The sequence below is a fragment of the Chiloscyllium plagiosum genome, unplaced genomic scaffold (genome assembly GCF_037043375.1).
Source record: "Chiloscyllium plagiosum isolate Xiang-an unplaced genomic scaffold, Cpla_swu_hap1 HiC_scaffold_1, whole genome shotgun sequence".
NCBI classification, from domain to species: Eukaryota; Metazoa; Chordata; class Chondrichthyes; order Orectolobiformes; family Hemiscylliidae; genus Chiloscyllium; species Chiloscyllium plagiosum.
This window is the reverse complement of record NW_028270139.1, coordinates 77,845,881-77,872,430: the sequence shown is the minus strand read 5'-3', so window position 1 is coordinate 77,872,430 and position 26,550 is coordinate 77,845,881. Positions and strand designations below refer to the sequence as shown.

General features: G+C 40.4%; 1 protein-coding gene across 2 annotated transcripts in view; it reads left to right on the top strand.

Annotated features, from left to right (window-relative positions):
• Positions 1–11,586: 11,586 nt before the first annotated feature.
• The window catches only part of aasdh (aminoadipate-semialdehyde dehydrogenase), a 48,171-nt gene continuing 33,207 nt past the window's right edge, over positions 11,587–26,550 (top strand). For both annotated transcript variants that reach the window (XM_043690458.2, XM_043690440.2), the window contains exons 1-4: positions 11,587–11,990; positions 14,463–14,583; positions 18,242–18,543; positions 25,523–25,715. In XM_043690458.2, the coding sequence (XP_043546393.2) occupies positions 11,623–11,990; positions 14,463–14,583; positions 18,242–18,543; positions 25,523–25,715 (984 nt within the window). In that variant the 5' untranslated portion in view covers positions 11,587–11,622. The remainder of the gene's footprint in view (positions 11,991–14,462; positions 14,584–18,241; positions 18,544–25,522; positions 25,716–26,550) is intronic.

Sequence of the window (26,550 nt, the reverse complement as noted above, 5' to 3'; positions counted from 1 at the left end):
TAGCTTAACGATTTATTTGACATTTCCTATTGCTGACTTTTGAAACATTGACCATTTTGTTACAAAGAATCAAACCCAAGGATCTTTGAACAAATTAATGAAATGAGCTCTTACTTTTTTAAATCTTCTATTCATACAAAAACTGGATGGCAGTACCAACCAAATTGTCTCTGACCCAAAATGACAGAAATTTTGCCAGTGTATTTTTTCCTTTTTTAAATGAGTTTATAACAAATCATTTGTGTTTATAAAGTTGTGACCTTTTGGAATCTGAGTAGTAATCTTCAGTTTCATCTAAGAATTAGCATTAAAAGAAATTAAAGCCCAGACTGTGTCATAATTAGCAAAGAAACAGTGTCCATCTATAACTGATAAAAACTGCCTACAAAGATTTGTGGTTGCTTTGTCAGTTTTGCCTTTCCTGATATTAGTTTGAATCTGAAACCAAATCAAACGAGATCGACAGGCATCCAGCAACAATGATGTAATCAAGCAGGTTTAGTAAGCAGTCATATTGAAGAACTCCCAGCAAGTCCAGAAGTTAAAAGTAGTGAATATCTTTTACTTTTTCAATTTATTTTACAGAATGCAAATAAAGATTGGGACATACAGTTTCCATTGTAATTGCATATGTATTATTGTATCAGTATTTGTTTAAAAATGAGAAAATAGCTTAATGGTGAAATTTGACATTCCAAAATAAAATGGTTTCCAGTGAAATTGTTCAGCAATAATTATGAATGTAATAAGCTGACTCAAAAATCAAGTTACACTTAATGCAACAAAGTGCAACTATTGAGGAGGTTTAATGCAAATTTGGAAATTCTTGTCTGTTCATTTACAGTTGGTTTGCAGTTTGGGAGATTTAAACACATTTTGAAGGATGAAATGACTGATATCTAGATTTTGTGACTTGAAATTGCTGTGTTTGTGAGAAGCAATGCTGTTGACATTAATCATTATTGTAAAATCTGGAGGGAGTGACAATTTATGTCTCATGTAACACTTTTACTTTTGTATCAATTGTAATTTTCTTTGCTAAAAAGAGACATTACTGAAGTTTTACATTTTGCAGTCTTCAGAACAAATGCAAAAATTATATACTACAGGAGAAAAGGGTGCTGATTGGCTGGCAAGCTGACTCTCTGACCAAGGTGAGATGTGGAGAAAACAATGAAGAACTCTTGTCCCTTATACTCGAAGAGAATGCTTTTAAAAAAAAAGCAAGGCAGACAGTATTGCTATGCACAAACAAAAAAAGGTGACTTAGTGTGTGATTCTTTGATGGGATGGCACTTGCTAAGCAATCCTGAGTGCACTAACAGCTGTATTAACAACCAATTTAAGATAAGTCAAACCTTGATGCTTACATTAAGCTTGCTCGAAGTGACACATTCGTATACAGAGACCTGTTCTCCAAAAACCAAAGAAATATACACAAACCTGGTCTCTTTTTGAATTACCTAGGAGTTTGAGAAGCCCTTATTTCTCTCCTGTAAAACTGACTGTGATAGTCAAATTTCTAGCACTCTTGCGTTTGTCTTCATGAGTCCAAAACAAAATGCTTCAGCATTTCTCTCTCTTTGGCATTGTTACAGATTTTTAAAATTTAAATTAGTCCCATTTTATTTAATTTCATCTTCATTTATGGAACCTTGCTGTAAATAAATTAGCTACCACATTTGCTTACATGATAAAGATGTGACACTTCAGATTCCATTATTGTTTGTGCAGTGCTTTGAGATGATGCGAGAATGCAAAAGGACTTGTATAAAGGCAAGTTTATTTGTATCCAGAATATATTTTGGTCTATTAAAGATTAAATTCAGCTCAATGCCAGATTCTGGAGCTACTGCTCTAATTCATAGTAACAGATTATATGTTTTATAAAATATGACCATAAAGGTACCAGGTTTCAATACTTTTTCTCTAGCCATTTATTTTAAATACAGTCTAATTGTATATGACATTCTTGCATAATTTAGAATAAAAACATGCCAGTTAATACAAGACTTTGCTGTTTCATTAGGTGGATGTTCTGTAGTGGGACCATAAAATTTGAAAAACTACTTGGGTTTCCAAATTATATTTCAATATAATAATTGATTTTTAATGCCCTATATATAGGTGTATCAATGTATTTCTTGAAATTTTATATTAAAGAATCACCATTTTATCATAAAAACCTTTTTTGTTTATTCTCAATATACAGTATTGATCCTAAACATTTTCATGACATGCCAGCAGAAAATCATTGTCATTAGCCTGACCATCATTTCATTGTGCTCCAAAGTCATTGGACTCAACGTGAATTGTTTTTCTCTCCATAGATGCAACCAGACCTGATCAATTTCTTAAGAGTTTTCTTTAGTCATTCCCTTGAATCTTGTTTTCTGAAGTTGAAATTATCACCTTCAGAACTTCCACAGATGATGATGATGTGGAAGTAGTCATCTGCTATTTGGTTGAAAGAAACTCAAAGTTGCAACTTTGATAGTTGCAAGGACAAGGAATACCAAACTGGCAGCTACAATTTTTAATAACAACCATTGTTGGCCTTCAGAAGGTGTTGAGATATCTTTTTGAATCACTGCCCTTAATGCTGTTATGATGCTCCCACAACAATGTTGGATAAGGGTTTAAGGGTGTTGATCAAATGACAAAGAATGGTGATTATACATTCAAGATAGTGGGGCTTGGTAGTGATCTTTTCTCTGTACATCTTCCCTTGTTCCTGTATGGATGGGTAGCTGCAACTTTGGAAGTACTGCTGATAGATAATACTCAGCAATACAGTTCAGTGATGCCAAAAGACATGGAACAGGAATGGTCTGTTCAGACCTTCAAACTTGTTTCGTCATTGAAGACAATTGCAACTGATGTTTATTGACACGAGGATTGTCACAAGGTTTATTGCCTTTCTCTCCATAACCCTCAATTTCTGTATTGATCAAGAATCTACCTCATGTCTGAAAAATGAACAAGCAAGGCAGATGACTGAGGTGTTAGTGGGGGAGCGACCATAATTTTACCAGTTTTAAAATAGTGTTGGAAAAGAATAGACCGGATCTAAAAGTTGAAGTTCTGAATTGGAGGAAAGCCAATTTTGACAGTATTAGGCAAGAGCTTTCAAAACCTGATTGGGCGCAGATGTTTGCAGGTAAAAGGTCAACTGGAAAATGGGAAGCCTTCAAAAATGAATTAACGCGATTCCAGAGACAGTATGTTCCTATTAGGGTGAAAGGCAAGGTTGGTGGGTGTAGGGAATGCTGGATGACCAAAGAAATTGAGGTTACGGTCAAGAAAAAGAAGGAAGCATATGTCATGTATAGATAGTAGAGATTGAGTGAATCCTTAGAGTATAAAGGCAGTAGGAGTATATTTAAGAAGGAAATCAGGAGGGCAAAAAGGAAACATAGCTTTGGCAAATAGGGTTAAGGAGAATCCAAAGCGGTTTTATAAATACATTTAAGGACAAAAAGGTAACTAGGGATAGAATAGGACTCCTCAAAGATCAGCAAGGCAGCCTATGTGTGGAGTTGCAGGAGATGGGGGAAGATTCTAAATGAGTATTTTGCATCAGTGTTTACTGTGAAGGAGGATATGGAAGATTTAGAATGTGAGAAAATAGATGGTGACATCTTGAAAACTGTCCATATACAGAGGAGGAAGTGCTGGATGTCTTGAAATGCATAAAGATAGATAAATCCCCAAGACCTGATCAGGTGTATCCCAGAATTCTGGGAAGCTAGGGAAGTGGTTTCTGAGCCCCTTGCTGAGGTGTTGGAAGACTGAAAGTTGGCTAATGTGCCACTGTTTAAGGAAGGTAGTAAGGAAAAGCCAGGAACTATAGACCAGTGAGCCTGGAGGAAATCCTGAGGGACATTGGTGTTGGGCAGGTTGTTGGAGGGAACTCTGAGGGACATGAGTTACACGTATTTGGAAAGGCAAGGACTGGGTAGGGAGCTTTGTGCGTGGGAAATCATGGCTCATGAACTTGATTGAGTTTTTTTTGAAGAATTAACAGGATTGATGAGGGCAGAGAGGTGGACGTGATCTATATGGACTTCAGTAAGGCATTCAACAAGGTTCCTCATAGTAAACTGGTTAGCAAGGTTAGATATCGTGTAATACAAGGAGAACTAGCCATTTGGATACAGAACTGGCTTGAAGGTAGAAGACAGAGGGCAGTGGAAGGTTGCTTTTCAGACTAAAGGCCCGTGAACAGTGGCGTGCCACAAGGATTGGTGCTGAGTTCACTGATTTTTGTCATTTTATATAAATGATTTAGATGCGATCAAAGGAGGTACAGTTAGCAAGTTTGATGATTCCAAAATTGGAGCTGTAGTGGACAGCGAAGAAGGTTACCTCAGAGTACAATGGGATCTTGATCAGATGGGCCAATGGGGTGAGAAGTGGCTGAGAAGACAAATGTGAGGTGCTGCATTTTGGAAAAGAGCATGACTTTATACATTTAATAGTAAGGTCCTCGGAAGTGTTGCTGAACGAAGAAACCTTGGAGTGCAGGTTCATAGCTCCTTGAAAGTGGAGTCACAGGTGCATAGCATAGTGAAGGTGTTTGGTATGCTTTCCTTTTATTGGTCAGAATATTGAGTATACCAGTTGGGAGGTCATGTTGTGGCTATACAAGACATTGGTTAGGCCACTTTTGGAATATTGCGTGCAGTTCTGGTCTCATTCCTATCGGAAGGATGTTGTGAAACTTGAAAGGGTTCAGAAAAGATTTACAAGGATGTTGCCAGGGTTAGAGGATTTAAGCTATAGGGACACGTTGAATAGGCTGGGGCTGGTTTCCCTAGAGCATCAGAAGCTGAGTGGTGACCTTATAGAAGTTTATAAAATCATGAGGAGCATGGATAGGGTGAATAGTTAAAGTCTTTTCCCCAGGGTAGGGGAGTCCAAAACTAGAGGGCGTAGGTTTAAGGTGCGAGGGGAAAGATTTAAAATGGACCTAAGGGGCAACCTTTTCACGAAGAGGGTGGTGCATGTATGGAATGAGCTGCTAGAGGAGAGGATGGAGGCTGGTACAATTACAACATTTAAAAGGCTTCTGGATGAGTATATGAATAAGAAGGGTTTAGAAGGATATGGATCAAATACTGGCAAATGGGACTAGATTAATTTAGGATATCTGGTCAGCATGGACAAGTTGGCCTGAGGGTCTGTTTCTATGCTGTACACCTGTGACTAAATAATGCTCTCTTTGGTTGTCAACTCCAAAGTGAACTAAGTTCACATTTTCCCCACATAATACTCCATTTGCCAACTTTTTGTCCACTTACTTAACCTATCAATATCTCCCTGTAAACTGTTTGTATATCACCTCCATCCCCTCCCCCTCTCACCATAGTTTGCTTTTCCACCAATTTTTGTCTGCAAATTTGGCTACAGTACATTCACTTACTTCCTCCAAGTCATTAATATGTATTATAAACAGTTATGGTCCTGGTACTGATTCCTATGGAATTCTACTGGTCACTGGTTGTGAACCTGAGAAATGCCCCTTCCTTTCCTGCCAAAGGAAACAATTGGCTCCATGTCTATCAGCTTAAGCAGTCAAGCGCATTGTTTTGTCCTGGGTATTGTCAAACTTGATTATAAAAACATATATCAAAACAATTGGTGAATTTTTATAGCCCTTTTCACAACCAGAAGCTCTAAAAGTGCATTAGAGCAGAGTATTTTTGAATTTTTGCCATTCTAACAGGCTGATAAGGAGTTAGTAACATTTGTGCCACTGAATTGCCAGGCAATAATTATCTCAAATAAAAAGAGACAAAAATAGTTCAACAGCATTACAATTGCTGAATCTTACGCTATGAACATTCTAGGGTTACTAGTGACCAGAAACTGAACCGAACCAGCCATGTAAATACCCTGTTAGCAAAAATAGGTCAGAGGCTGGGAATTCTGTGCAGAGTATCTCATCTATTCGCAGCATGCCTGTCGACAATTACAAGATGAAAGCAGTATAATGGGATACTCTCCATGTACCTGGACCAGCACAGCTTCATCAGTTCAGAAGATAGATGTCATCCAGGATAAAATTGCCTGTTTGATTGATATCATGCACCATCTTCAACCATCACTCCATCCATCAAAACACAGTGGTGTGTGTCATCTAAAATATGCATTGCAACAAATCACCAAGGCTCCTTCACAGCATGTTCTAAATCAGATCTGTCTAGATCAAGCTCCTGGAACTCCTCTCCCAACAGCACTGTGGGTGCACCGACATCCCAAGAACTACAGTGTTTTAAGGCAGCTAACCACCATTTTCTTATGGGCAATTAATGCTGGCCTGACCAGTGCCATGTGTATCCAATGAATAAAAAATAAACTTGAAATCATTGAATAATTCTTAAAGCAAAACAAATCATAGAATTATTACCTCAGGCACAGGTAAATTTGTGTTGAAAAGTGTGGTGCTGGAAAAGCGCAGCATCTGAGGAGCAGGAGAATCGACGTTTCGGGCATAAGCCCTTCTTCAGGAATGCTCATGCCCGAAACGTCGATTCTCCTGCTCCTCAGATGCTGCCTGGCCTGCTGCGCTTTTCCAGCACCACACTTTTCAACTCTGGTCTCCAGCATGTGCAGTCCTCATTTTCTCCACGGGTAAATTGGTGTAGAGAAATGAAGTTGTGGGTGTTGATTCATGGAATATTGTACCAGTCCTGGAAAAGGACTGATACAATATTCCAATGCTGGAGATCAGAATGAAGAGTGTGATGCTGGAAAAGCACAGCAGGTCAGGCAGCATCCGAGGAGTAGGAGACTTGATATTTCAGGCATAAGCCCTTCCACACCAAGCCCCCTCCCCCAACATTCCTGATGAAGGACTTATGCCTGAAATGTCGATTCTCCTGCTCCTCAGGTGCTGCCTGACCTGCTGTGCTATTCCAACGCTATACTTTTTTCACTTTGGAGGTGAAGCCTTGTTGCCAGCATTTCCTCTAATCATGACTGTGCAGGCCCTTGTGCAGACTTCCAGAAACAGAAGTCAACATTGTGATAGCCGTGCTGACACTGATCGCTGTGTGCATAACAGTGGAGCAGCTGCTTGTGCGTACAGTTTCAAGTGAATTTTGGTTGGTAGTGTACAAGCTGCCCAATAATCACACAGTAGGATGAAGTATACAAGAAGAAATAATGAGCTTGCCATAAAGGTTTCAAAAGAATCATGGGGAATTTTAATCCAACTGTAGATTGGAAAATTCAGATGGGCCAAAGTACTCTAGATGAGGAGTTTGTGGAATGCTTTCAGGATACTTTCTTCGAACAGCATGTTGTAGAGCCAACCACAGAGTAAGCAATACTTGACCTGGTATTGTGCAATGAAATAAAATTAATGATTTCATAAGAGAAAACATGTCCATAGTTATCAGTGATCATAATATGATTGAATTTTACATTTGAGGGAGAGGAGGATGAGTCCAAAAATAGTAGTTTAAACTTCAATGATGGCAATTATGAGGGCATGACAACAGAGCTAGGTCAAGTGAACTTGGCAAATTAGGTTATATGTGAATAGAAATTCAGTGGTGGACAAGTAATGGAATTTTTCCGAATACAGCAGATAGATATGTTTCAACAGGAAAGACAACACTGCAAGTAGTAGATCCACAATTAATGTTTAAAAAGGAAAAAAAAAAGCACAAACGTGGATGACGGGTTAGAAAATTGATTAGAATAATTTAAAAATCAAAAGAATGACTAAAAGATTAACAAGAAAGGAAAAAACATAAAAAAGTAGTGAGAAATATTAAGTGTGTATGTAGATATTTAAAGGAGAGGGCAGTTAACCAAGTGAACATTAGTCCTATAAAAAGTGAGTCCATTAAATTGATTTTGAAAAATGAGCGTATGGCAGAATGAATTGAAAAAGTATTGTGCATTGATTGTCACTTTAAAAGATATGGGTAACACCCCAAAAGTCATTGTAAATCAGGAATAGAGAAACCCAAGAGAATTAAAATCATCTGAAACTAGTTTCCAGCAAATTGCTAGAGCTGTTGGCTGATAAATCCTTGGGTTTAATGGACTTAATTCTATGGTCTTGAGTGGCTACAGAGATAATTGATGCATTTGTTTTTACTTTTCCAAAATTCTCAAGATTTGAGGAACATTCCATTAGATGAAAGTAGCAAATACAATTCATTTATTCAAAAAGGGTGACAGACAGCCAGACACTACAAGTTGGTTAGCTTAACATCTGTCACGGGGAAAAGGTTAGAAGCTATTATTTAAGCATTACAGCAGGTCACTAGCAAACTCAGCATGGTTTTTTAAAAGGAAAATCATACTTAAACAATTTACTGGGGTTCTTTGAGTAAGTCATATGCTGAGGATAAAGCATTCTTGAAATTGTCTATTTCAACAGAAAAGGTTTTTAAAAATCATCTAAATGATGAGATAGTGCAGAGCCCTGAAATGCAAAGGAATCTGAGCGTGTTATTGTCTGGATTACAGAATGTTAGTGCATAGGTACAACAAGTAGTTAGGAAAGCAAATAGTTTTTTTATTGGAAAGGAAACTGAATATTAGATTAGATTTTATTGTCACATGTACTTTAGTACATGAGTACAGTGAAAATTTTACAAAGTCAACATCTTCTGGCTCCACCTATACAAGAGATAGGATTAAAAACAGAAGCAGAAATAAAAGAAACAGCTAAAAGGAAACATCCAGATCACACACCCCACCCCACCCCCCTCTTACCTCTGCCAGAAAAACAAAGCCCCAAAATCCATTCCTCAGTCTGTGAACATTCAGCTGCCCTGGGTTCCCATATGCTTCGGCATCCGGACAAGTATTACCTCCACCATCAGGTACCCAGTATCCATGTCCCGCAGCCATGCCACCACTGCTGGAATAATGTCGCCATTCTTCGGCTCAATCTTGCCTCCAATGACTTTTCCATTATGAATCTGTTGATCCTGCCTCAAACCCAACACTGGGCCCTCCCTCCCCTTCCTGGACCTCTCCATCTCCATCAATGACGACCGACTTGACACTGACATTTTCTACAAACCCACCGACTCCCTCAGCTACCTGGATTACACCTCTTCCCACCCTACCTCCTGGAAAAGTGCTATCCCATATTGACAATTCCTCAGCCGTATCTGCTCCCAGGAGGACCAGTTCTACCATAGAACACACCAGATGGCCTCCTTCTTTAAAGACTGCAAATTCCCTTCCCACGTGGTTAAAGTTGCCCTCCAATGCATCTCATCCACATCCCGCACTTCCGCCCTCAAACCCCACCCCTCCAACTGTAACAAGGACAGAACACCCCCTGGTGCTCACCTTCCACCCTACCAACCTTTGCATAAACTGCATCATCCACTGACATTGCGGCCACCTCCAAACGGACCCCACCACCAGGGATATATTTCCCTCCCCATCCCTTTCCGTTTTCGCAAAGACCGTTTGCTCCGTGACTACCTGGTCAGGTCCACACCCCCCAACAACCCACCCTCCCGTCCTGGCACCTTGCCCTGCCACTGCAGGATTTGCAAAACCTGCGCCCACACCACCCCCCTCACCTTCAACCAAGGCACCAAAGGAGCCTTCCACATCCATCAAAGTTTCATCTGCACATCCAATGTCATTTATCGTATCCGTTGCTCATGATGAGGTCTCCTCTACATTGGGGAGACTGGACGCCTTCTCGCAGAGCACTTTAGGGAACATCTCTGGGACATCCGCACCAATCAACCCCACTGCCCCGTGGCCCAACATTTCAACTCCCCCTCCCACTCTGCCGAGGACATGCAGGTCCTGGGCCTCCTCCACTACCACTCCATCACCACCCGCGCCTGGAGAAAGAACGCCTCATCTTCCGCCTCCGAACACTTCAAACCCAGGGCATCAATGTGGATTTCACCAGTTTCCTCATTTCCCCTATCCCCATCTCACCCCAGTTCCAATTTTCCAGCTCAGCACCATCCTCATATCCTGTCCTACCTGCCAATCCTCCTTCCCACCTATCCGCTCCAACCCCCTCTCTGACTTATTATCTTCATCCCCACCCCCATCCACCCATTGTACTCTGGGCTCGCTTCTCCCCAGCTCCACCCCCTCCCATTTATCCCTCTACCCTGAGGGCTCCCTGCCTTCGTTCCTGAAGGGCTTTTGCCTGAAATATCTATTTTCCTGCTCTTCTGATGCTGCCTGACCTGCTGTGCATTTTCAGCACCACTCTAATCTAAAACAACGAAAAGTGGCCAAGCAGAGGCTGATAGCTAAGTTCAGTACCTATGGGGATGGCCTCAACCGAGACCTTGGATTCATGTCACACTACAGGTGATCCCATTGCACTATACGCTCACACAGACAGACGCACACACATCAGACAGACATAGACACACACACTCCTACACACACTCTTCCTAGAGACCCATACACTCATATAAACCCTTTTTCATATGCTCACACGTACACTCCCACACTCTCACATGCACCCTCACAGATTATTACCTTTACACTCACACACACACTCTCTTACAGACACTCATAACCCCTCCCAACACACCCCCACCTCCCCACCACACACATACTCCACATGCACACATACACATAAATTTGTGGGGTGAATTTGTACTTGCAGAATTACATTTTACTTTGCTCAAAAACTGCATGAATCCATGTAAAATTCTGTAAATCCATTTTTTCTGATTAGAATAAGTCTGACCATTGTGGCAGTCTCACACAGGGCAGCTCACAACCTCAATACATTATCTGGGCCAACATGACACCAATTGTTAAAGTTCACTTGAGAATATAACTTTTAAATGGTCTGCGATTTACATATGAAAGAACTGAAACCAACATGCTCATTCTAATAGATGAGAGACTTAACAAACAGGACTTTTTCAATATATAATTTCAGTTACATCACACTGTAAACTTCTGCTATAAATTTTGTGTCTTATGATCTTATACTTCACACCCATCAGATGAAGGAAAAGCTCTCCGAAATCCAGTGCTTCCAAATAAACTTGTTGGACTATAACTTGGTGTTGTGTGATTTCAACTTTGTACACCCCAGTCCAACACCAGCATCTCCAAATTATAGTCCCCACCTTCATCTACCTATCTATCGCACTCTCAACTACCTTTTCCCCAGCACCCTCCCACTTATCTCTCACCACCTCCGGCCCACAAGCCTCATTCCTGATGAAGGCCTTACGTCTGAAACTTAGATCCTCCTGCTTCTTGGATGCTGCCTGACCTGCTGTGTTTTTTCAGCGCCACACTCCCGACTTTGATTAGTGCTCACTGTCTCCTATAACCTGGTGTTGTGTGATTTTTAAAAAAATTTGTACACCCGCACCTCCAAAACTTGTTTATTATCATAATTGCTGTTATATGTGGCTGAAGTCCTCGTTACTGTTCTCACTTCGCTGTAATTTTATCTAACCTAACTGCAAACAGTTTTGCTGTTGCCATACAGTTCATGATCACGTTTGACGCAGCAACACTTCAGGAACAGAAACCTTCCGGTCACGTGGCGCGCAACCGCCGAACGTGAACTCACGTCATGACGCTACCCCTTGTCAGTTGAAGGCGGCCGTTCGTAATGGCGGTGGATATTAACGGATGCTGAGTTTATGGCGCCGTGCTGTTGTCTGTGACCCAGAGCCATGTTCAGTGATGTCTGAAGCGGCGGAAGGCGAGGCCAGGTCCGGACGGGAGGTGGAGGTCCCGGTGCCGGTGCCGGTGGAGGATGCGAGCCCGGGCCGCCTGCACGAGCTGGTGTTGTGCGCAGCCGCGGTGCAGGGCGCGCGGCCGGCGGTTTGTAGTGAGCGCGAGGTGCACGGAGGCTCCTTGTCTTACAGCTACAGCCAGGTCCTCGCCCTGGGGAATAGGCTGCAACAAGTACTCCACTCACACTGTGATTTTACCCACGGTTACATGATTGGTTTATACTGCCAGCCGACAGTAAACCTGCCCAGCTGCATTTTAGGGTAAATCGTACTCAACTCTCCTTTGGTGTTGCCGTTCCCTTTCCTCCAGTTTGTTGGGCCACTATCAAGTTTTATGATGAGTTGGTGTCTATTTGAAAGTTTTTTTTTGAAATGTCAATATTTAAAGACTAGGAGAAAGTGAGGACTGCAGATGCTGGAGATCAGAGTCCAAGAGTGCATTGCTGGAAAAGCACAGCAGGTCAGGCAGCATAAGACATAGGAGTGGAAGCAAGACCATCGAGTCCACTCCGCTATTTAAATTATGGCTGATGGGCGTTTTGAGTCATCAAGAACTTATTAAATTCTGCCTTGAAGACCCCCAATAGCCTGGCCTCCACTGCGCTCTGTGGCAATGAATTCCACAGCCCCAGCATCCAAGGAGCAGGAGAATCAACGTTTTGGGCAACAGTCCTGAAGACTGTTAGTTCTGATAAAAAAAAATGGATTTTTTTTAAGCAGCAGGAGACCAGTATCAGAGGAGAAAAGATATTTAGATGTCCATGTATGCGCACTATTAAATTGAATAAAATTAAAAGTTTATTTTGGCTTTAATTCTTAGAACTTGTAATGCAAAAGTGAAGCAAGTGATGCTTTAGTTGCAACATGGCTGAGTCAGGACACCATTGTAAAGAATATGTTGAATTTAGAGTGTCCAACGCAGGTTTCCCAACATTAAATGATACAATGTTACCTCAGATTACAACAGGATCTGGACCAGATGGGCCAATGGGCTGGGAAGTGGCAGATGGAGTTTAATTCAGATAAATGCAAGGTGCTGCATTTTGGGAAAGCAAATTTTAGCAGGACTTATACACTTAATGGTAAGGTCCTAGGGAGTGTTGCAGAACAAAGAGACCTTGGAGTGCAGGTTCATAGCTCCTTGAAAGTGGAATCGCAGGTAGATAGGATAGTGAAGAAAGCTTTTGGTATGCTTTCTTTTATTGGTCAGAGTATTGAGTACAGGAGTTGGGAGGTCATGTTTTGGCTGTACAGGACATTGGTTAGACCGCTGTTGGAATATTGCATGCAATTCTGGTCTCCTTCCTATGGGAAAGATGTGAAACTTGAAAGGGTTCAGAAAAGATTACAAGGATGTTGCCAGGGTTGAAGTATTTGAGCTATAGGGAGAGGCTGAACAGGCTGAGGCTGTTTTCCCTGGAGCGTCAGAGGCTGAGAGGTGACCTTATAGAGGTTTATAAAATTATGGATATTAGGATAGTACAAATAGACAATCTCTTTTCCCTGGCATCAGGGAGTCCAGAACTAGAGGGCATAGTTTTAGGGTGAGAGGGGAAAGATATAAAAGAGACCTAAGGGGCAACTTTTTCACGCAGAGGGTGGTACATGTATGGAATGAACTGCCAGAGGAAGTGGTGGAGGCTTGTACAATTGCAACATTTAAGAGGCATTTGGATGGGTATATGAATAGGAAGGGTTTGGAGGGATATGGGCCGGGTGCTGGCAGTTGGGACTAGATTGGGTTGGGATATCTGGTCGGCATGGACAGGTTGGACCAAAGGGTCTGTTTCCATGCTGTACATATCTATGACTCTATGACTTTAAATGTTAAATTAAGAGGATGAGGGTTGTGCGCCTTTTAATTCAAAAGCTTGCAAGTAATTCAATTTATGTTTAAACAATTTGGTATGATTAGAGAAAAGCTTTGTTGAGGGAATTTCTAATCGAAGTAACTGGTTCTAATAAATTATTTCTGCACTTTACCCAAGCCTTGGACATCTTTCCTGCAATATGGAGCCAATACTTGAACACATTAGGGGATCTGAGGCCTAAGCAATGATTTATGTTTGTTTAAGTGGAATGTTCTTGCTCTTTACTATGGCTGTCTGTGTAAAGCCAATGATTTTGCCAGTAAAGCCAATATGCTTTTTCCATGGCCCTGTCAACTTGGACAGTCAGCTTCAAAAATTATATTGTGAACAGTTTTTGTTTATATTTGTTCTCTCCATTTTCTTCACAAATTGCACCACCACAGGTTTTTGCACTTAAGTTGGCCTGCTGTGTGTTTGTCCATTTCCGCAATCTGGATATGCCCTACTGATGTCTGCTACTTTATTCCTTTACTCTAAAACACGTCCACGTTTTGTACTACCTGCCAATTTTAAAATCATGCCTTTTTATACCAAAATCTAGATAGCCCTTGTCCCAATTTCTGGAGTCATCACTATATACTAACTCCTAATTATTTAACAAACATTTATCATTAACCTTTGTTCAGTGCCTCTTGGCTAATTTTGTTCCCAAGCTGTCACAGTCCTTTTAATCTAATTTCAATGCCTTAAGTATGAGTTTCAATTACTTAAAATGCGGAGGAAAAGCCACATTTGAACAGTGTGTAACAAACACTGGAAGAGTCAGTGATTTCTGTTTTCAGACTTCTGTTTATTATATAGAAAGAGGACAGTTATTTTTTCAGCAATAATGTTTAGTGTTACTGTTTTTGTACACTTTCAGAATTCTTCAAATTGGGGCAGCCTTTTGCCCAATTGATCCAGAAAATGCACCTCACTTATCAGCAAATTTTATTCAAAGGTGTAAACTGATGTATATCCTTATTCAGAAAGATATGATACAGGTGAGTAACAGCTATAAAGGTCTGAAGAAATAATGTTTAAAAACGAATACATTGACATATTTTACATTTCCTATATTTTAACTTTATAAGTAGTCTATTTTTTCTGTTTTTAAATAAATTGATGGATTTATTTAATTATTAATGCAATATTGTTTGTATAGTTATTTAAGTGCATGAAATCCTATCAAAACAGCTCCATTTAAAGCATATAAATAATTGTTTCCTCATGGACTTCCCCTTCCCTTACACTGTGCAATATCAAATAGTTACCGTCACTAAGTGACCATTCTCCTATTAGCAGATATCGCTGCACCTTTTTTTGAAAGTGTCAGCCTTGAAATTCTGTAGGAGAAGCTGAAGAGAAAATTTTACTTTCCAAAAAAAAATTGGAGAGATTTTGATTTCAATTCTAAACATTAGCTTTATTTCTTTGTCTACAAATGCTGACACACCTGCTGAGTATTTTTAGCAGTCTGTTTTTATGCCATTCCCTCCAGTTATTTATGTTACCAATAGGTCATCTATTTAAACTGTTCACTTAAAGATTAGAAGCAACATTAAAATAAATATCTGTACAGACACATGTTTCATTAGATATGCTTGTTGGAGTTCAGACTGTCACAATGATTGGTTGAGGTGTTGCATCTTTTAAGCAGAAATGGGATAAATCTTTCAAGCAGAATAAAGTTCAGTTCTATTTGGGGAAAGCAAATGGGATTATTACAGTATGATCCAGGAAAGATCCCACAAAAATGAACCACGTGGCAATCTATGTATTCTATGCTATCTCTGTAGTTAAATGAATTTATTTTGCTGAAGCTGGCACTATTTAGTTTAGGCCGTGATCACCTTTACTAATTCATGTGATTTTATTTTCCATTGCTGATCAGACCAGTGTTCTTTTGCTGATCCCTATTTCTCTTCAGAAGATGATGAACCATGTTCTTGAATACTGCTGGCTTGTCAGGCCATTGCGGAGGGCAGTTATAAATCATTCATATTTATGTGCTTGAAGTGATATATATGCCAATGCTAGCAGATTCCCTTCCTTAAAAGGGTATTAGTGTGCCATATATATTTTTCTTACAATAAAGTTGTTTCATAATTGTTTCAAAGTTACTATATTCATTATTAGCTTCATTTAATTATTTGATTTTATTTTTCTAAACTCTCATTCTTTTATTCATTAATGGGATGAGGCTGTCACTGGCTAGGTCAGCATTTATTGCCCATTTCTAATTGCCTTTAACATGGTAATGGTGATTCCTGCCTTGAGCCATTGAAGTCCTTTATAGTGTAAGTACACACACAAGCCATGATTTTAATTAAATGATAATAAAGGAACGTCTATATAGTTCAATCAAGAAAGGGCATGGCTTGCCACAGAAATCTTAGCCTCCAACCTTTTCTTGCCAAAGTTTCACCTGTCTATAGTGTAATTGAAGTCTGTCACCATCAGAGTATTCTTAACTCTCTTTTACACTGTCCAATGCCTTCACACCTTCCTAAAGCGTGGGGTTCAGAATTAAACCATTGATTTATAAAGGTTCGCCATTATAGAGTAGTAAGGGTATGGAATGCTTAGCCTGCAACGGTAGTAGATTCGCCAACTTTAAGTACGTTTAAGTCGTCATTGGACAAGCATATGGACGTACATGGAATAGTGTAGGTTAGATGGGCTTCAGATTGGTATGACAGGTCGGCGCAACATCGAGGGCCGAAGGGCCTGTACTGCGCTGTATTGTTCTATGTTCTGTTTCTTTCCTTTTGTACTCTATGCTGTCATTCATAAAATCCAGTACACGTCTCAACCTGGTCTGTGATTTCAACAAATTGTGCAGCATAACTTCAGCCAACTCTGCTCTGTTAGAATGGAACCTTTTTTTATATTGAGTCTCCTTATTCTTCCTACCAAAATGTACCACTTTGCATCAAATTTCACCTATCATATGTCTGATCATGCTACCTAATATCACTGTCTGTCATCTTGAAGTCTATGACAGAAAATGGGAGCACAGTAGGCCATTCAACACTTTGGGCCCACTCTGCCAGCCTATCACGGTCCTCCTGCTATTTCACATACTTCTAAGATTTGTAATTTGCAGACTTTGAAATTATACTTTGTAGGCAAATTGTGTCACTAATTTAAATTGTAAGCAGTGATCGGAATGATAACCCCTAGGGAACCTGAATTTATTTTATTTGTTTATGGGTTGAGGGTGTCACTGGTTAGGCTAGCATTTGTTGCCTGTCCCTAATTGCTCTTGAAGTATATGAAGATTTGCTAGGCCATTTCAGAGGGTAGCTAAGTTTTAACGGCATTGCTTTGGGTTGTAGAAGTCGCGTGACATTCAGCCACACTTGACGGTAGTAGATTTCCTTTCTGAAAGGAGATTAGTGAACCAGATTGGTTTCATGGTTTCAGGCTAGTTTCTAAAATCTCTTTCCAGACTTGTAAAAACAAAACTGTATTCCAATTTCACTGCCATGATGAGATTTGAACCCATGTCCCCATGGCATTAGCCTTTCATTCTGGATTATACCAATATGCCCCTGCCTCTCCATAGTATGTGCTCTCTCCCATCTGAAAAGGACTTGTTTCCTGATTCTAACTCCACTGTTCCTTTTATTCCATGAACTTTGACTTGGCTGAGAAACCTATTTTGTGGAACTTGATCACATGTTCCCTTGACTATTGAACCTTAGGAAAGTCCTAAGATTGTGAAAAGCAGTATGAATGTAAGTCTATCTGTTTGTAGAAAGGAAAACCTTCAATAAATGTGAAAATATTATTCTAAATGAAAGTGGTAAACTCTACAATTTGAATATCTTGAAGTTGAATGGGATTGTTCTGCATTAAACACAGGATAAATTCACATTATGATATCCATAATCAATCAATCAATTGAAAAATCAGTTCCTGATAAGAGAATAACTATTAATATTGGTAGGTCAGAATGGATAGTGAGAAACTCTTCTTATTGAAGGATCAGGAGTAAGAGGATACCGATTTAAGCCAATTGGTTAAATAAACTGGCAAATGAAGAAAAACCTTTTTAGCACAGCAAGTTGTTTGTATCTTGAATGTGCTGCCTGAGTGTGTATTGGAGGAAACAAATCAAGTCAAGGCCTTTGAAAGAGTTAGATCATTATCTGAAAAAGAAAACATTTTCAGGGCTACAGGAAAAGGAGTGGAACTTAGTGAGTTGCTTTTACAGAAAACTAGCCTCGATAGGATGATTCAAACAGCCTGCTTCAGTGCTATAACCATTCTATAATTCTGTATGCTCACATTGCAAATTATGTTTTTAAAAGAATAATAGTATTCATATTTGGTTTGGCAGAAACTTTCTTTTAACCCATTGACCATACCAGAAACCCCAGTTCAATTTGTTTTCAACAGAAACATAATTTTCTCACTCAGCGTCAGAATGACTTTGATCATGAGCTTTGACTAAAATTCAAATTCTAAATGTGATTCCAACTGGAGAGTGATCTTGGTAATGTCACATCAGATTTTATTTATTAATATTTTACAGTACCTGCTTTTTTGCAACCATGCATGCCCTATGTTTGTGTAATCATTTTTGACTTTTAATTCTTAAAGAAACTAATTTTTCTAAGCTGATAAATAATGCATACTAATTTTATATTTCAGAAATTCAAGGAGACTCTGTCAAAGTGGCTGTATATTGAAGTTGAACATGATGTACCAACACTAAATGTGGTACTTGTGAAGATTCAGTGGCGGTTGAATAATGTGGATTCAGAACCCAAAAATAAAGAATTTCCAGACAGCTCAGAAGCTGCTGAAGAGGATAGGAAACAAGTGCACAAATGTACAGATATCCAGAGGCATGGATTTTTGGCATATATATTGCAAACATCAGGTACGACAGGAACTCCAAAAATTGTTCGAGTGCCACATCAGTGCATTGTTCCAAACATACAGCATCTCAGGTAAGTTTAGTTACAATTAATTATTGCTAAAGATTGCAGGCTTTGCTGTCAGCCCATACTGATACAAGAATCTGTTTAGTATGGGCTTCTGTTTTGACAACTGAAATGAGTTGTTGGCTTTCTGCCTTTTTAAGCAGTTATAGAAATTGTTAATTGCAACCTCTTTTGTCAAAAGTCTGTGATTATTTGGACAAGAGTAAGAAGTGTGAAGTATTTGAAGCCACTGTTAAATCTTACTAGAGTTTTTTTTATATAAGGTTGTACTCGCAATAATTTAATTTTTAAAGTACAGTTTATGCATCAATGTTTTAGTCTCTTCCTGGTGTTCCATATTTGTTGTCATTATATTGTCATATGAAGAATTTGTTTCGTATGTATACAATGCCTGGACAGTATGCAGGGCTGTGTGGGACTGGGTTTAATTGGAGAATATAAGGAGGTATGGAGCAGAATCACAGAATTGTTACAATACAGAAGGGGGGCAGTTGGCCCAACTTGCCCATATTCAAAATATATTTGAGGTGGGGGCAGTAGATGAATTTGTTCCTGGAACCTACCCCCACCAAAAAACAAAATCTGTGAAAAGGCAATCAGGAGGAAACCTGTCAAAGAATGCAAGCACTTTTAAGTTGAATGTATAGAATTATCATGAATTGTCCAACAAATCATGGGCTAGTATTCCTTTACCTACTACTGTACATTTTATGCGTATGTGGGAAACATGAGAATGACGAGAACGAGGGTAGGTCCAATCAAGGACAGTAGTGGGAGACTGTGTATTGAGTCGGAAGAGATAGGAGAGGTCTTGAATGAGTACTTTTCTTCAGTATTTACGAAGGAGAGGAACCGTATTGTTGAAGAGGAGAGTGTGAAACGGACTGGTAAGCTAGAGGAGATACATGTTAGGAAGGAAGATGTGTTGGACATTTTGAACAACTTGAGGATAGACAAGTCGCCTGGGCCTGATGGGATATATCCTAGGATTATGTGGGAAGCAAGAGAGGAAATTGCAGTACTGTTGGCAATGATCTTTTCATCTTCACTGTCAACGGGGGTGGTACCAGGGGACTGGAGAGTGGCGAATGTTGTGCCCCTGTTCAAAAAAGGGAATAGGAATAACCCCGGGAATTACAGGCCAGTTAGTCTTACTTCGGTGGTAGGTAAAGTAATGGAAAGGGTACTGAGGGATAGGATTTATGAGTATCTGGAAAGGCACTGCTTGATTAGGGACAGCCAGCACGGATTTGTGAAGGGTAGGTCTTCCCTTACAAGTCTGATTGAATTCTTTGAGGAGGTGACCAAGCATGTGGATGAGGGTAGAGCAGTGGATGTAGTATACATGGATTTTCGTAAGGCATTTGATAAGGTTCCCCATGGTAGGCTTATGCGGAAAGTCAGGAGGCATGGGATAGTGGGAAATTTGGCCAATTGGATAGAAAACTGGCTAACCGGTCGAAGTCAGAGAGTGGTGGTAGATGGTAAATATTCAGCCTGGAGCCCAGTTACAAGTGGAGTTCTGCAGGGGTCAGTTCTGGGTCCTCTGCAGTTCGTAATTTTTATTAATGACTTGGAAGAGGGAGTCGAAGGGTGGGTCAGTAAATTTGCAGATGATACGAAGATTGGTGGAATTGTGGATAGTGAGGAGGGCTCTTGTCGGCTGCAAAGGGACTTGGATATGATGCAGAGCTGGCCTGAGGAGTGGCAGATGGAGTTCAACCCTGCCAAGTGTGAGGTTGTCCATTTTGGAAAGACAAATAAGAATGTGGAATACAGGGTTAACGGTAGGATTCTTAGTGAGGTGGAGGAGCAGAGGGATCTTGGGGTCTATGTTCATAGGTCTTTGAAAGTTGCCACTCAGGTGGATAGAGCTTGTAAGAAGGCCTATGTTGTATTAGCATTCATTAGCAGAGGGATTGAATTCAAGAGTCGTGAAGTGATGTTGCAACTGTACAGGACTTTGGTTAGGCCACATTTGGAGTACTGTGTGCAGTTCCGGTCGCCTCACTTTAGGAAAGATGTGGAAGCTTTCGAGAGGGTGCAGAGAAGATTTACCAGGATGTTGCCTGGAATGGAGAATAGGTCGTACGAGGATAGATTGAGAGTGCTAGGCCTTTTCTCATTGGGACGGCGAAGGATGAGGGGTGACTTGATAGAGGTTTATAAGATGATCAGAGGAATAGATAGAGTAGACAGTCAGAGACTTTTTCCCCGGGTACAACAGAGTGTTACAAGGGGGCATAAATTTAAGGTGAAGGGTGGAAGATATAGGGGAGATATCAGGGGTGGGTTCTTTACCCAGAGAGTGGTGGGGGCATGGAATGCGCTGCCTGTGGGAGTGGTAGAGTCAGAATCTTTGGTGACCTTTAAGCGGCAATTGGATAGGTACATGGATGGGTGCTTAAGCTAGGACAAATGTTCGGCACAACGTCGTGGGCCAAAGGGCCTGTTCTGTGCTGTATTGTTCTATGTTCTATGTACACTCAAGGGAGTGAATCGTCAAGGAATACTTTTGCTGAAGATGAGGAACATGTTTCCAGAAACCAGCAGAAATTTCCAGAGAAACTCTGGTCTGGCAGCACCTCTGGAGAGAGAAAAACAAAGTTAATGTTTCATGTCCAGTGACTCCTTTTTTTTTTGTCAAGGCTGAATATGACTACTGTTAGTGGGGCAAATTGGCACCAGAGGGTTGGGGGTACAGGAAATTGCAGTGGGGTTCAGGGACGAAAAAACTAAAAGAGGGCTGTGGGTGGAAAAGGAGTCTGCAACAGAAGTGCAATGGGCAGGAGTGCATTAGATGTTGGGAGTGGAAGAACACAATTGGGCTGCAAGAGGAATGGAGTGGGGCAGAGAAACGAGACTGGGAGCATGCATGGTGGGTGGGCGAGAGAGAGGCTGCAAACGTTTCATAGAAATTAATGACTTGGTTGAGGAAAATGAATGTACTGGTGCCAAGTTTGCAAAGACACAAATATAAGGGGGAAGGGAAGTGTGAGGATGACCGTGTTTGCAGAGGGATATAGACATATTAAGTTAGTGAGCAAAAACTTGACAGATGGATTATGATGTAGAGAAATATGAGTTAATGGGCAGTTGATAGATTGTGAACTGATTCTGTCCTTGAGTACATTTGCAAGTCTATTTGTATGTAAGTCAAAACAGAGTGCAGGATAATGTAAAATAGCTGTTTGTAAATATGAGGAAACATTCACATGTCTGGTATTTAAAATTAAGATATGGATGTGCCAGTGTTGGACTGGGGTGGACAAAGTTAAAGATCACACAACACCAGGTCATAGTCGAACAGGTTTATTTAAAAGTGTAAGCTTTCAGAGCACTGCTCCTTCGTCATGTAGCTAATGAGGCAGGATCATAGGACACAATTTACAGTAAAACATCAAAGTGACATACAACTGATGCGATGTATTGAACAAACAGATTGCTGTTAAGTCTCTAACCACTTAGAATGGTTTGCAGGTTTCAATTCATTAATATATAAATCCAAACATTTTAAAATAAAAAGTGACAGCTCAACTCAGGTAATGCATTGAAGGTGTAAGGTTGGACTCTGTCTGTATTCCAACCTTGAACCAGACCGTATTTGTTTCCAAAGTAGGAATTTATAAAACTACCTGACTACTGACTGACTACCTTCAGAGCGTGTGCTTTTTGAACAAAATACAATGTAACTGCAAATACAAATTCGCCCCATAGATTTGCATGTGAGTGTGTGAGAGGGAGGGAGAGAGAGAGAGAGAGAGAGAGTGTGGTTGTGTGTGTGTGTGTGTGTGTGTGTGAGAGAGAGAGAGAGAGAACGTGTATGCATATGTGCACAATTGTGACAGTGTATCTGTCTGAGAGGGTGTGCGTGTGTATCTGAGAGAGAGCATGTATATGAGAGAGGGTGTATGTGTGTGTGTGTTTATAGAGTAGTGGGGTCACCTGTCATGTGACATGAGTCCAAGATCCCGATTGATTAGATTAGATTAGATTACATACAGTGTGGAAACAGGCCCTTCGGCCCAACAAGTCCACACCGACCCGGTGAAGCGCAACCCACCCATACCCCTACATTTACCCCTTCACCTAACACTACGGGCAATTTAGCATGGCCAATTCACCTGACCTGCACATCTTTGGATTGTGGGAGGAAACCGGAGCCATTCCCAACTTGGCTTTCAGCCTCTGCTTGGCAACCCTGTGTATTCTGAAGTCCGCCTTGGAGGATGGTCACCCAAAGATCTGAGGCCGAATGTCCTTGAATGCTGAACTGTTCCCGACTGGGAGGGAACATTGCTGTCTGCTGATGTATGGCGTCCGTTCATCCATTACTGTAGCGTCTGCTTGGTCTCCCCATTGTACTATGCCTTGGGAAATTCTTGGCTGCAGTGTTTGAGATAGACAAACCTCTCTATGGGATCTCGTTCATAGGTCAGATGTTCATAAACTGGGGACTGTCTGTATACACTTTGGCAGGATGAGTAGAAGCCTGAGTATTTATTTATGTGGGGAAAGACTATAGAAGACAGGGAACAGTAGGATTTGGTAGTGCTAGTCCATGAATCATAAGTTCATCCAACTTCAGCATTTAAAGGGAAGGCAAATGGATTGTTGGCCTTCATTTGGGAATGGAATGTAAAAGTAGGGAGCAAGAACTGAAATTGGAGAAATTCAACAGGTCTGGCAACATCTGTAGAGAGAAAGCGGAGTTAACATTTCAGGTGCAGTGACCATTCTTCAAAAGTCACTCTGGAGAAAGCTCACTACACTGATAAGATGTATGGAGGAATGGCCCTTTTTATGGTGATTAAGGTTGGGAGGTGGGTGGGAGGCAGGCTGCAAGGTTGGGAGCTACAGTTTGATTTTATTGTCATGTGTCCTCAAGAACAAAATACAAGAGTATAGTGGAAAGTATATGTTACCACGTAAGGTGCCATTTTGCGTATAAGCATCATAATAAGGCAGAAATAAAGAACAAAGTTAAAAGTTAAGCATTACAGTAATTGTAATAAAGTGTGAAACATACAAAGTAAAATTAGAAGTTACATATTGCAGACCTTCTTAGTTTTAAGTTCAAATATTAGTCTCTCTCAAGCGCTTGGCCATTGGCAAAAGTGCACTTCAAGAAATCATCTCAAGATTGGAAGTCCATGCTGAGACCATGTTGGGCTGATCAACTGCCATGCCAAACCAATTTGGGGTACTGGCAAGGGAAGACGATTACAAAAAATTGAGGAACAGTTTTAAATCTGACAACCAACCCTACTATACATCCTGGGAATTACCATTGACCAGAAACTCAATTGTAGTTGCCATATAAACACAGCAGGTCAGAGGCAAGAAATACAGTCGCGATTAACTAACCACTTGACTTCCAAAGCCTTTCTTCATGTATAAGGCACAAATTAGGAACATAATGGAATACTTCCCACTTACCTGGGTGGGTGCCGCTCCAACAGCACTCTGAACGCCATCTAGGACAAAGCAGCCTGCTCGGTTGGCACCATATCTACTCCACCACCACTCAGTAGCAGTAATGTTACAAGATGCTGTGCAGAAATCTGCTGAAGATCCTTAGACAGCATTTTCCAAATGCATGAGCACTTCTATCTGGAAGGACATGGACAGCAGGTTCATGGGAACACCACTATTTACAAGTTCCCCTCCAAGCCACTCAGCATCCTGATTTTGAAGTATTTTGCCATCCCTTCACTGTCACTGCATCAAAATTCTGGAATTCCCTCCTTAAGGGCATTTCTGGACCTCAACTCTTGAAGAAGGAGATGGAGAATACTGCTGGCCAGCCAGCGATACCTACATCCCGTAAGTGAATTAAAATAAACTAATTGGAAGCCAGAAAAACGTGAAGTCTCTGAGATACATTCCTTACAAATTGGGTCTCTAGCATAAGACTGCATATGTTGAATTCCAATATGTGGAAAAGTGGTGAATTCTAGTGTAATGAACACTGTGAATTGTTAAATTTAAATCTGGCACACAGTGAAAAGGGCAGTAATTAGCAGGTTAACATCTTCAAAATTTGTGTATTTGCAACGGAAACACATTTAGTTGTGACCTTATAAATATGTGGAAGATGTGGAGGTGTCAGTTACTTTAAAAAAAACTTTTCCAACTTACGCCTGTTGTGTTTTGCCAATTTAATTTTGTATCTAGTAAATTAACACTTTTGTGTTGAGACCACCAGGTACCAGTTGCCATTTTCAAATGTTCCAAAGTCTAGACCTGGGGTTCACTGGTGGAGAGAGGGAAGTTCTTTACCCTGCAGTTCTCCATTGCTAGAGGGAAGACTCCAGCAGGACAATTTATTGTAAAGTAAAGCTCGTCTGCCTCCAAATTAGAGAATACCTTACAATGTATATAATACTTAACAGACACAGAAAGTAATCCCAAACAAAATTTTCAGTTATGCAAAGAGAGTTGGTCTAAAGGGTACTGAGTCCTAGTTTTATGTTTATAATCCGGGCTAACATCAGGTGACCTGCTTGTTGAATAAATTGCTAGGAAAGGTGGTTGGGTCCAACATATTGAGTGTATTTAAGGTGCAGTTAAATATTGAAATAAGAAAATGGTAGGTTTGAGAATTTGGGAAGATGAGAACTGTCAGGTTGAAGGTTTTTTTTTCATCTGCCTTGTTATCTTGTCCCTGTATCATTATTAAGCTGCTAGTTTTAAGAGATTTCATTGTTTGTTTGGAAGAGCTTTATCAAATCATGGGTGCAGCTAAAGCAGCTTATAGTTTGGATAAGTGGGCACATAAGACCAGATTGGAACAAGAGCTCAATTATGTTCACATTGTTTTATTAATAATTTATTTCGTCTTCCAAATTACGTAGTCAAATCATTGTTCCGACCCTAACTTACTTTCACAACATTCACTGTGACCTTTTTATTTATAATTGCAAACTTATAATTGTTCTTTTGCTTTTTTGTACTATATTTAAAGTTTCTTTTTATTTTACAGGACTATTTTCAAGGTTTCATCAGATGATATAATTTTTATGGCTTCCCCTCTGACTTTTGACCCCTCTGTTGTTGAAATGTTTGTTGCACTGAGCAGTGGAGCTACGCTGCTCATTGTTCCCCCAGTGATTAAAAGGATGCCAAAGACATTAGCCAACATACTTTTTAACCATCACAAAGTTTCTATTATGCAGGTATGGTGCTAAAGGTCAATTTAGAGATTTGCACATTGTTTTCAAAAGTAATGTTCCATTAGTTATATAAACTGTTTGAGGAGAAAGTGAGGTCTGCAGATGCTGGAGATCAGAGATGGAAGTGTGTTGCTGGAAAAGTGCAGCAGGTCAGGCAGCATCTAGGGAACAGGAGAATCGACATTTCGGGCATTAGCCCTTCTTCAGGAATTCCTGAAGAAGGGCTAATGCCCGAAACGTCGATTCTCCTGTTCCCTAGATGCTGCCTGACCTGCTGCGCTTTTCCAGCAACACACTTCCATATATAAACTGTTTCCCAAAGTAATGGTTTTCTGTCTAAGGAGTTGAGGTTTTATGGCTGACCAAAACAGAAAGGTCAGTAGAATACTGCCAGTTGGTAATGCATATACCAAGTATAGAACTGAACCATGAGGCCAGATTTTGACTGAACTAGGGGACTCCATGAGCCTTTAAAATGGTGGCAAGGACCCAGATTTGGATGTCTGACCACCCTTCCGATGAAGCCATCCTCATTGGTAGAAGAAATAGGGTATAGTCTGATTCAATATGCATACGTAGAATAGTAACCTGCTAGGACATTGACAAATACTGCAGAGATTAAATAGGTGCAGTTTTCGTTGCTGCGAATGGATCAAATCAGCAGTGATGACTTTATGAGCAAGTTGTAAAAGCTTATGAATGGCTCCAAAAGGTTTGTTTTCCTTGTGCAGAGTTCAGCCAGGTTAAGTTTTAAAATTAGAAGCTTTACTTCACAAATGAAGGTTTGTGCCAGGCTAGAAGGGGAGGCGGTGGAGTAGTGGTACAGTCACTGGATTAG